Source organism: Lynx canadensis, chromosome A1 (assembly GCF_007474595.2).
Source record: "Lynx canadensis isolate LIC74 chromosome A1, mLynCan4.pri.v2, whole genome shotgun sequence".
Taxonomy (NCBI): domain Eukaryota; kingdom Metazoa; phylum Chordata; class Mammalia; order Carnivora; family Felidae; genus Lynx; species Lynx canadensis.
This window is the reverse complement of record NC_044303.2, coordinates 11,370,011-11,382,893: the sequence shown is the minus strand read 5'-3', so window position 1 is coordinate 11,382,893 and position 12,883 is coordinate 11,370,011. Positions and strand designations below refer to the sequence as shown.

The 12,883-nt window shown below is 40.3% G+C and overlaps 1 protein-coding gene across 1 annotated transcript in view; it reads right to left on the bottom strand.

Moving 5' to 3' along the window:
* BRCA2 (BRCA2 DNA repair associated) overlaps positions 1 to 12,883 on the bottom strand; it is a 59,869-nt gene that overhangs the window by 3,120 nt on the left and 43,866 nt on the right. The window contains exons 22-25 of the mRNA XM_032593638.1: positions 11,154 to 11,352; positions 10,771 to 10,934; positions 10,545 to 10,683; positions 719 to 963 (exon numbers count right to left, since the gene is read on the bottom strand). Of these exons, the coding sequence (XP_032449529.1) occupies positions 719 to 963; positions 10,545 to 10,683; positions 10,771 to 10,934; positions 11,154 to 11,352 (747 nt within the window). The remainder of the gene's footprint in view (positions 1 to 718; positions 964 to 10,544; positions 10,684 to 10,770; positions 10,935 to 11,153; positions 11,353 to 12,883) is intronic.

Sequence of the window (12,883 nt, the reverse complement as noted above, 5' to 3'; positions counted from 1 at the left end):
GCCCCTCCCTCCCTCCCTCCATCTCTCTCTCTCAAAAAAAAAAAAAAAAAAAAAAAAAAAAAAAAGTTGGGGCTGTGCACTCAGAGAGCTTAAGTATGAATCTTGCTTCTAACAACTTGGCTGTGTGACTTAATCTCGCTGTTTTTCATCAATAAAATGGAAAAACAGTTCCCCACCTCATAGGATTGGTGGAAGAATTGAATGTGACAGGCTATGAACAAGGCCTGACATACAGCAAGCACTCTAAAACCGTAGCTAATAATTATTACTTGCTATATGTATAAATTTAAGCATAAAATGTATACATTACCCAGGGAAAATAATTTCAGTATTCTCCTATTTGAGATTATTTCAAATCAAGGACAGACATAAGCTATAAAATACTAGATAGGGAGTTTAAAACGTGAATTTGGAATCTGCCGGTTATTAACTAATGATACTGCTATGAACCATGGGTAACTCATTCTTGTTGCCCACATGACCTGTAGCTCTGAACATCCTCCTCAGGATTTCTCCTCACTCAATCCCCTTCAAGTCACTTTCTCCCAGCTGTTGTCCCCCCATCTCCTCAGGCTCCTGAGCAATTCATCTTTGAGGAACCCTCATCTCACATTATTTCCCGACGATCCAATTTTCATAGAAGCCACCATTTCCTTGATATTTGACCATCAAAATAAGAAAATACCAAAATGCGTGGTAATGCCCAAAGTAATTTTACCTCAATAGTATTTTTCATTTTGTGGAATGTCTCTTGAAAATGGCCCTCCTTTGGACTGGCAGAAAACCTGGAAAAATCTCCAGCAAATAAAGTAGGAATTCCTGATTTAGATTCTGGTCGCCACTGGAGGTTGCTAGCAGCAATTAATGTATGAGGTTTAACAATGTCTTCATTAAGATCGGTCCAGACCTTGATTGCCAATAAATTATGGCATTCATCTGACAAATAGACCAAAGGAGCAAAACCTAAGATGAAACAAAACAAAACAAAAAATTCCACTTCATTACATATGTGAGATAAACTTTAAAAAATTCAAGGAAGTTTTAATATGCCTATTTGTTTTGGTATGCTAATAGTAAAACAGACCAAAATAAGTTTAGAGAAAGCCCAGAATTTCCAAAATAACCTGCTGTTTATGGTGTTAAAATTTCAGTGTTAATATGACAACATATTCTGTTACTGAGGCCATGGGGAAGCAGGTGTACTCATACATTGCTGGTGGGAATACAAATTTGTGCAACCCTCTGGAGAAAAAACTGGTAGAACCCAGCAAAATGACACACACTTACCTTTCCACCCAGCAACCCACTTTTAGTACTCAATTCTGAAGATGTACTTCCAATAATAGTGAGATATATATGAACAAGATTCATGAAAACACTCTGTACAAGGTTACTCACTGAAGCACAGGAGAGCGGTAGGGACAAACACTGGCACATTCATACAATTTTGTACTATGCAGCTGTACAAAAGAATGAGGAAGTGCTCTGTAAACAAACTTCTAACAGGGAAGTTTATAGCAATACAGGCCTACTTCAAGAAATAAGAAAAATCCCTAATAAACAACCTAAACTTACACCCAAAGGAAACAGAAAAAGAACAAACAAAATCCAAAGCTAGTAGAAGGAAAGAAATTATAAAGATTAGAGCAGAAATAAATGAGACAAAAAAAAAAAAAAAAAAAAAAGATCAATGAAACCAGAAGCTAGATCTTTGAAAAGATAAACAAAATTGGTAAACCAGACCAAAGCCAGACTCCTCAAGAAAAAGAGGGCTCAAACAAAATCACAAATGAAGGAGGAGAAATAATAAAAATACAAAGATCACATTATGAAAAAGTATATGCCAACAAGTTGGACAATCTAGGAGAAATGCATAAATTCCTAGAAACATGTAACCTCCCAAAACTGAATCAGGAAGAAACAGAAAATTTGAACAGACTGATTACTAGCAATGAAAATGAATCAGTAATCAAACAATTCCCAATAAACAAAAGCCCAGGACCAGATGGCTTCACAGGTGAATTCACAGGTGAACATTTAAGTAACAGTGAACACCTATTCTTCTCAAACTAGTTCAAAAAACAGAAGAGGAAGGAAGACTCCCAAATACACTCTATGAGTACAGCATTATCCTGATATCAAAACCAGATAGACACTTGAAAACAAACTACACGCCAATATGCCCGATGAACAAATCTTCAACAAAACATTAGGAAACTGAATCCAACAATACATTAAAAAAACCATTCACCACAATCAAAGGGGTTTCATTCCCAGGATACAAGAGTGGTTCAATATTTGCAAATTAATCACCACAATACATTACATCAAGAAGAGAAAGGATAAAAAATCATATGATCATCTCAACAGAAGCAGAAAAAGGATCTGACAAAGTACAACATCCATTCATGATGAGAATCCTCAACAAAGCAGGGTTAGAGGGAACATATGAAAAACCCAACATCATACTCAGTGGTAAAAAACTGAGAGCTTTCCCCCTAAAATCAGGAACAAGACAAAGATGTCCACTCTCACCATTTTTATTCAACACAGTACTAGATATCCTAGCTGCAGCAATTAGACAAAAAAGAAAAAAAAATGATCCAGATTGGTAAGAAAGAAATTAAACTTTCACTCTTTGCAGATGACATGACACTATATAGAAAACCATAAGGACTCCATCAAAAAAACTACTAGAACTGATCCATGAATTCATTCAAGTTTCAGGATACAAAATTAATGCACAGAAATCTATAGTGTTTCTATTTACTAATAACTAGCAGAAAGAGAAATTAAGAAAATCCCATTTACAATTGCACTAAAAATAGAATATCTAGGAATTAAAAAGAAATAAAGAATGAGATAGCTTGCTATGAACTGATACTGTTAAGTGAAAAAAGAAAAGCACGCACACGCACAAAAATTAAAGTTTGTTACTCTTCATATAAGAAAGAAGTTGATATAAGAAATTGTACATGTATCTGTCCACTTGTGGAGAATACAGGAAGGATAAAGCAGAAACTACAGAGACAGGACGTGGGTAGAAAGCAGGGGAGAAACAGCACTGGGGTGGAAGGAATGAAGTGACGCTTCCCTTGGTATGTCTTTGTGCAGCTGATTCTTAGAACCACAGTGTTTCACACACGCTTCACCTATCCCACCAACAAACAAGCCCAACCACAGAGGGGGAAATCCACAATAGAATATACACATACTTCCTGGCTCCTTCTGTCTGATAGGGCCTAGAAGCAATGATGCTTGTGCAGTAATGAGTGTACCTAGCCATCAGGTCATGGCTATAAACACAGTTTTCTCAAAAAAAAAAAAAAAAAAGAAAGAAAAAAAAAAGTGATCCAGGGTTTCTTTGAGAAGTAGTTGGTTCAACTTGATTGGGGCAAGGAACATATAAGATGAACCTGGAACATCTTGTAATGCCGAAAAGAGGTGCTCGCAAAATTACAGGAGTCAACCTGAAAAAACTCCTAGTGGCCCAAACGGAAACAATCTAAACAACAAAATAATGCAGGTATTGAATTGTAACCCACAGACTAAAATACATATTCATTCGTCCATACTGATATAAATCAAATAAGAAAGTAAATTTGGGGAAAAGGGGCAGCTCTTCCTTATAGTAGAGCTCCAATAAATGGAGAATGAAAGAAGAAAAAAAAAAAAAAAGAAATCATTAGGCAAACACTACAGTAAAAACTGCTGCAAACAAAATCAGCTGATAGATGCTAAAATTAATTGGTGAAAGTTTGAGGTGAAATTGGACTTGCATAGTCTCAAGGAATCTCCTTTAAGGTTAAGGTTGCAGACCTCAAGGCTGCCGCTCCCAGTAACAAGTAATATCAGCATCGTTAAACCCTTGATGGGGAGGCGGACAGACACAACACTGTTTCTGTGGCACTTTTGCCAAACATGTATAACCTTATTCCAATCATGAGAAAACATCAGACAAACCCAAGTTGAGGAAAATGCTACAACATGATCAGTCTATTCAAGAGAGTCAAGATTGGGAAAAACGGGAGAAGACTGGGGAGGGGCACCTGGTGGCTCAGTCGGTTGACCGTCTGACTTTGGCTCAGGTCATGATCTCGCGGTCCGTGAGCTCGAGCCCTGCGTCGGGCTCTGTGCTGACAGCTCGGAGCCTGGAGCCTGTTTCGGATTCTGTGTCTCCCCCTCTCTCTACCCCTCCCCCACTCATGCTCTCTCTCTCTGTCAAAAGTAAATAAACATAAAAAAAAAAATAACCAAGAGAAGACTGGGGAACTGTTAAAGACAAGAGGAGACTCGGGAGAAATGATGATTACACGAAAGTGGGATCCTGGAACAGAAGAAGTAAAACAGCATAAATCTACACTGCAGGTAATAATATTATGCCAATGTTAACTTCCTGATTCTAATAATGGTACCATGGTCACACAAGATGCTGACATTAGGGGAAGCTGGGGGAGGGATAATTGTAAAGTCTGCATTAGTTTTGCAACTTTTCTGAAGGCTGAAATTATTCAAAATAAAAAGTGAAAAAGTTTCAATGCCAAAAATGGGAAGAGACAGGACTGAGGCACTCACCATTTAATCTAACGATTTAGAATTTCTTGTCTCTGTTACTTTAAGAATTATGTTTCCCTTATAAATGATAGGAACCCAAAGAATTGCCATTCTCAGATAATGATCTGTTTATCCTGTTGCAAATGATGGTTATTCCTTTCACTGTTTTCAATTTTATAAGTAGATTCATTTAATGGATTGTAATCCTAAATATTAAATACTGCTTTTAGAGAAATTATGTTTCCCAAGTATGTTCAATTTTCTAATTTGGGAATTTGCCTCTAATTATATTCAAAATGATTACAGCCCTTCTCTCAAATGTGCTTCTTTAAACTATGTTTTCCCCCCAATTTTAAAAGCAATACTTGTTTACTGAAAAACATTTAGAAAATGCAAAATATGAAAATAAGCTTCCAGGATAGCTCCCTCATTTCATTTTTTCCTCAGTACAGGTTTCATACCTAGATCAAATTATACACACTGAAAAAAAATAGAAAATCTTCTGTAATTACCACACATCTCGTACAAATGGTAACAACTGGAAGAATTTTTTTCAAGTAACACTTTTAGAATGTTGGCACTGAAAAAATCAAGAAAATAAAAGGATAAGAGGGAGATTATTCTGCAGGTTTGCAGTCTGGGATTGTTCTGAACTCACGCAGAATCCACTGTTCCCTTTAAATTCTTTTACGAAAGTTTCACTGAAAGGCTAAAGCACACAGCAGTATGTGAGGCCACTTCACAAATTCTCGCCAAGAGACACGCCAGCTGCAGAATCCCCACCAGACCGGGACTGCAGCGACAGCACTGCAGGGCTTCCCCCTCTGCCAAGCGCTGCACGGCTCCCTGAGCGCCCCCCCCCCCCCCCCCCCCCCCCCCCCCCACCCCGCAGCTCCCCTCTCTGCCCAGAGGCAGCTGCTGCTTCCCCACAGGTGCTGCTCCTGAGTGCACTTTCCAATACATCTGCATGAAAATCTCAGTCTGTTTCCTGGGAAACTGACCTAAGAAGTGATCTCGTTTAATTAATTCATGGGATGCCACAGTGTTTGTAATATAGTAACACAACAGATTGAACACACAGTAGTCCCTGCTTCAAGCCCAACTCTCAGATGGTTGGATTTGGTTTGGCTTTGTTAGCTGAAGCAGAAGAACACATAGGCATTAGAGCCTGAAAGTATGGGTTCCAATCGTTTATATAATTGTGACCTTGGGCAGGTTATTTAACATCTCTGAGCTCCGGTCTCCCCATCTGTACAGAGGGATGATAACAGCAAATGAACAGCATTACTACGAGCACTTTATGTATATATGTGAAGTTTTCAACAATTACCCACTCCCCCCGCCCCATTTTGTTAGAAGTGGGGACAGAAAGAAACTAAAACTGAGTCCCTGTCCTTGAAGAGATCACAGTATCATTGGTGGGGAGGAGGTTCAGAAACGTGGACACAGGATCATGGGCCACGTGACGGATGCTGAAGCAACCCAACGCACTAAACGCTGCAGAAACTGAGGAGGGAAGATCTAAGCTGGCATAAGCACCCAGCTGGGGAGGAACATTATTCAGCTGGGCTGAATAGCGAATGACAACGGTTCTCCAACTCCTTTAGACAGGAGGACAAAGGGCATTGTTAGTAAGGTGTATTTTTTAAAGGTTGAAAGTGTTAAATGTTATACATAATGCATCAGGCACATGAAGTGGCATAGTTTAGCTGAGGTGTGTGGGGTGGTGGTTTGAGGCAGCTGAAGAGTTTTTCAGGCCTATGAAGGAGTGTGGGTTTCATTTTCTAAGGGACAGGAGCCACTGACGATTTTAAGCCAGGAACCATCATCAGTAGATTTGAGTGTTAGATAAGTACTACTTTGGGTTTAAGGTGGCACTTCGAAACGTTCAAAGAGAATTTTTTCCTCTAATATTTAACATCAAACTAAATAAAAAAAAAAAAAAAAGAAATGTTCACTAAAAACCCAAATGAGGAATATTCTGATGTAAAATTTAAAAACTGGTGATGAAAGAAAGAAACGAGAGTGTGGATAGGCCAGGCACAGAAGGGCTCAGCTTCTAATCTCCTTCCCCAAACTGGTGAAAATTTGAGAATTCTATTACCTGTAAACCTGAAGAAAAGCAAATGGAATGGGCATCTTACCTTTTTCCTCTTCTGATCGCAAATAATGAACATGGCCGCAGGGGAAAAGCAGACGACCAGGACTGACAGAAGTGAACATTCCAGGGTGTTGGTGGGTTGAACTGTGTCCCCCACTCAAGATGTTGAAGTCCTGACCCCCAGTACCTGTGAGCGTGACCTTATTTGGAAACAAGGTCTTTGCAGACGTAATCAAGTTAAGATGCAGTCGTGACGATCAATGTCCTTATACAAAGGGGAAGTTTGGACACAGACACGCACACAGAGAGAAAGTCACGTGAAGATGAAGGCAGAGATCGTGGTGGTGCACCTATAAGCCACGGAGCAGTTAAGATTGCCAGCAAACCAGCGGGTGCGGGGAGCAAGGCGCTGAACACGTCTCCCTCACAGCCTCAGAAGGAACCAACTCTGCCAACACCTTGCTTTCGGACTTCTGGTCTGCAGAACTGAGACAGTAAATTTTGGTTGTTTACGCTTCCCCAGTTTGTGGTACTTAGTTATGGCAGCAAAGCAAATTAATCACAGGGGACTCATGGAACCAGGAAAAATGATGAAGAACAGAGCTAGTATCTCCCAGAGATGGGCAATATATAGTGGAAAGAAACTCAAGTTCACAGCCATTACTCAGTAACTAAGAGGGGGAAAAATGGTCTTGGACACGGTAGAAAGTCAAGAACCACTGGGTCCTGGCAGGTCTCCACACGTTTTCCTCCCGTGCACCTCACCTCCTCACTGCTATCTGCCCTGGGGCCATGAGAAGTGATCTCAGGTAAGTCTCCACAAGCAGCCAGGCTCCCGGCTGTAAATCCTGCCGTATTTCCCATCTCCGGAAAGTTTCATACACTACCTCCTTTCGCACCGTCTCCTACCTCTCCCTGTCGCCTGGAACACCTTCACTGGACAAGTCCTCACTACCCTCAACCATTCCTTAAGTGCTGTCTTTACCGGCCTGCTGTAACTGAGACCTGGCTCTCCTCCTCCGAGGCCACTGCTGCCCCCTGCAGACCTCTTGTGCTACAGGACGTCAGGCTGGGGCAGTTGTCTCCCCTGCTCTCGGCTCGCTGCTGCTCCCCACCTCTAAAAACATTCACCCCCGTTATTGGACCTTTCTAGTCAGTCTACACGATCTCATCGGGATGCTAGTAGCACTTGCACTGGAAAACACAGACATTCCCTTGATCCCAATTCTCCTTCTTGTGAGCGCTCCATTTCCCTTCGGTGCTTGAAGCGTGACCTTGTAATGCCTGTGTCCACTGTGCGCGTGCCTCTCCTTCCACTCCCCTGCCCGCCTTACCATCAGACCGGCTCCTCCTGGGGCTCAAGCCAGCAGCCCCTTCCTGGCCCTCGCCTCCCTGTCTCAGCTATCAAATGCCATCCGAGACCGAATCAGTCCCCTCTCTCTGGAACTCTTCCCTCTGGGCTCTCAGCGCAGCTCACTCCCTAAGTATTCCTCCCACTCCTCAGGCTGCTCCTCTTGTTTCTTTTACTGGTTCCTTTACATCTTCCCGCTTCTAAGCGTCAGAGTGTCCGAGCCACCTCTCTAGCTACTCCCACACCCACTGACCTCATCCAGTCTCACAGCTTTAAACGGCACCTGTACGTTGATGATGTCCCAGTTTATATCTTCAGCCCAGACCGCTTCCCCAGACTCCTGCACACCCAACTGTCAGGTAGAAATTTCTGTTTAGACTAAGCATCTAAAACTTAACTGACCAAACTGAGCTCTTCACCCTTCCCACACACATCTCTTTTTCTTGTTCTCTTTCCCCCTCAGTAAATGACAGCTCTCTCTTCTCATGTGCTCAGACCAAACACCTTGGCACTGAACTCCTTGACTCCTCTCTTTACTTCACACTGTCCCTCTCCTTCAAAATACAATCAGAATCTCACCCATGGAATTTAAACAACGACAATAACAACAACAATAAACAAGAAAAAAAAAAATCAAACACACAGAAAAAGAGACCAGATTCCCTGGTTGGGAAATAAATGTGCCCTCTGTGTTGGAGGCAGACACGATCTCCATCCTTCCAAGATTTTTTTGCTATATAAGCATTCTTGAAGTGAGAGTCTGAGACAATGGCTGCTACAAAATGCGTAGGAACATCACAGAGAATAACCTTCCAACACAGGGAACTAATGGGACACAGGGAAAATAGCTAGCTAGCAAGGTGGTAGGTACATTTTAATCCAACCATGCTAATAATCACATTAAAGTTGATCAGATTAAACAAACCAGTTAAAAGACCAGAGACCCTCACACTGGATAAGAAAGCAAGATCCAACTGGGCTGTCTTCCAGAAACCCAATTTAAATATAAAGATGTTGACAGGTTAAAAATACCAGGTGGGAAAAGATGTACCATACAAACAAGTACTAACCATACAAAAGTTGGAGCGGCCACACTAAATAAACAAAGTTGGCTTTAGAACAAGAGACATTATTTGGGATATGAGGGATATTGCAGAGAAGCAGGAGGTGGAGGTTTGAGTGCTCAATAAACTATAGAGGGAAGTTGTAATTATTTACCCAGTAACCATTCAAATGCTACAAAACATTCCTAGCAACTTCTTTAAAATTAAATAGCACAGAATAGGATGTAGGTTCTTTCCCTGTAATACTGTAGAATTGCTGTTCATGAAGAATTGAGGTTAACACAGGCCTACTTTCAAATCGCTAGTCACTAAATTTGCTGATTTGTAACTCCAATTAATCTTAAGGAAGACAAATTTTAAAAGATAACATTTTCCAAAAGCATTCATAAAAAGCTACAATTACAAATACACCGTGGAGCAAAGGAAACAATCAGCAAAACTAAAAGGCAGCCGACAGAATGGGAGAAGATATTTGCAAACGACATATCAGATAAAGGGCTAGTATCCAACATCTATAAAGAACTTACCAAACTCAACACCCAATAAACAAATAATCTAGTGAAGAAATGGGCAAAAGACATGAATAGACACCTCTCCAAAGAAGACATCTAGATGGCCAACCAGCACATGAAGAAATGCTCAACTTCACTCCTCATCAGGGAAATAGAAATCAAAACCACAATAAGATACCACCTCACACCTGTAAGTGGCAAACATTAACAACTCAGGTAACAACAGATGTTGGTGAGGATGGGGAGAAAGAGCATCTCTTTTGCACTGCTGGTGGGAATGCAAACTGGTGCAACCACTCTGGAAAACAGTATGGAGGTTCCTCAAAAAATTAAAAATAGAACTACCCTACAACCCAGCAATTGCACTACTAGGCATTTATCCAAGGGATACAGGTGTGCTGTTTTGAAGGGGCGCATGCACCCCCATGTTTATAGCAGCACTATCAACAATAGCCAAAGTGTGGAAAGAGTCCAAATGTCCATCGATGGATGAATGGATAAAGATGTGGTAAACACACACACACACACACACACACACACACACACACACACACTGGAGTATTACTTGGCAATCAAAAAGAATGAAATCTGGCCATTTACAACTATGTGATGGAATAGAGGGTATTATAGTAAGCGAAGTCAGAGAGAGACAAATATCACAGGACTGCACTTACATGAGGACTTTAAGACACAGAACAGATGAACACAATGGAAGGGAAGCAAAAATAATATAAAAACAGGGAGGGGGACAAAAAAAAACAGGGAGGGAGACTTAAATATGGAGAACAAACAGAGGGTTCCTGGAAGAGGTGTGGGAGGGGGGATGGGCTAAACGGGTAAGGGGAATTAAGGAATCTACTCCTGAAATCATTGTTGCACTATATGCTAACTAACTTGGATGTACATTAAAAAAAATAACAAGAAAAAAAAAAAGAAATTAAAAAAAATACACTGTGGATTACCTATTTTTTTCACAACAGAAACTACAAATCCTATTAAGTCCACCTCAGAACAAGGTGGCTGGAAGTCTGGATCCAATAGTTTGTTAAAGTAAAGGGGCTCCCTCGGCTGATAAACTTGGAATAGGAGTTCATCTGAAGCCTACAAGAAAAAAAAATCAGCGTATGTAGATTCTCTAAACTAATATGCATTAATCAAAATTAAAAAACTATAATGAAAAGTTTGTACCGGTAGTTGTTGATACTGAGTTTTCTTTGTTGCTGTGAGCTGTATGTGAGCTCTTTCAGATTTACTTTTAGATTGTGACGTTGCAAGATGATAGATTCTGTATCTTTTTCCCTCTGTTAACAGGGAATATAAATCTGATGATGGACGCCAGATACTCAATGTAACTAGATAAAGAGGAAAAAGACATAATACAAGAACTGATAATCATTAAAATTCTTATAAAACAAATATGGTAACAACAAAGATCCAAGGATTATATCATTATCTTGTGGGCACTGGTAGCCCACTTTTGCTCCTTTGATACATGTTGACTTTATACTTTAGCACTTGAAGTCATTTTGTTAATAAATAGTACTTGAACTTAAAAAAATTTACATACTGACCTGAATCTTTTTCTTTTTTCCCATAGCTTATGATACGCATCTTCCACACAGTTGTAACATCCCTTGGTAACATTTGTTCTCCTTGCTCAGCAGATTCCATAGCCTTCCTGAATTCCAGCTGGATCTGTGCTTGCTTCTTATCATTCAACATCTGTCTGTGATTATTCAAAGCTCTTATCTGCTCTTCACTGAAATAAGCCTATGATCATTTAATTTATTAAGGCAAATTTTATTAGAATAAAAGGCAAACAAAACAAAAAAACCTCATCCACTGTAAATGAACCTCTTTATTTATTTTGTAATGTTTATTTATTTTTGAGAGGGAGAGAGGCAGAGCGTGAGTGGGGGAGAGGCACAAAGAGAGAGAGAGAGAGAGAGACACACACACACACACACACACACACACACACAGAATTCGAAGCAGGCCCTAGGCTCTGAGCTGTCAGCACAGAGCCTGATGTGGGATTCGAACTCACGGACCATGTGAGATCATGACCTGAGCTGAAGTTGGATGCTTAACCGACTGAGCCACCCAGGCGACCCATGAATCTCTTTAAATGGGGATAAAATACGACAGAACTGAGTTCACTTTAATAATACGACAATATAAAAATTGAGATTAATGTACTTAGCTTATCACATAACAAATATTTTCAGGTGCCTTAGACTGTTCACCTATCTTTGTGACAAATTTCCCCAGGGCCAAAATAACCCCCTACTTATAAATGTACCGTAATAATCATAACTGTCATCAACATTACAAATGGCTGACATCTGAATGCTCCCTATATTTGAGGAATGGATCTGTGTGTGATAAATGTATTAATTCATTTAATCCTTACAGTAACCCCGTGGAGGTAGGCACTGTATTGTTTGCATGTTATGGATGATGAAACTGATGCAGAGAGAATGAATCACTTGCAGGGCATACAGGGAGAGGCAGTTCAAGAGCTCCCATTCTTACCCCGCTGCAGTACAATTTTATTAACTCTCTGGAATAGCAGATACGACTGAAAACAGACATGTGCTACAAGCACTTCTCTCTGCCTCCACACTTCTCTCCCAGTCATTTTAGCACATTGCTGTCTGTATCTCTTCGGATGCTTACTCAGTATAACAAAAATGAATGAACAAAAAATAAAATCAAATGAAACAGGAAATAGAATCCCAACACAGAGCACACTAGATAGCTGCTGCCTCACACGTGTTAATATCCACAGTGGGAAGGGAAACTACGGAATCTCTGTGCCCTGAAAAGGTCTTTCTAAATATGAAGAGTGTTTAAACACGATTAAAAAAACCAAACTGTGATTCCAAAGTCTTCCAACACTCAACACTGTCACTGAAAACAAACCCTGTTGACGAGGCCTCTTGGAAATGGATGGCTATCTTTCCCTCCAAGAATTGCATTAACAACTTTATCTAAGTGAAAGCTCCAGAATCATATACTCCTAGGACCTAGTGATCAAGCCACTCACAGATTTTTCCCTTGACACTTCTCACAGGGTGAATCTCAGTTGTAACATTTGGTAATATGAAGGAATTCTATTCAGAAGAGCACTTCTCTCCTAACGGAGGGCTGTTTATTTTGTAGTCCTACTAGTTAAGAAAGTTAAGGCTATCAACCAGATTTATTGCCATCAAATAAATGAGATTAGTCAATAAACAACAGTTTTCTTAAAACTTCCCCTCCTATCTAGCCAACTAATCCCAGAATTTGCATTAACTAG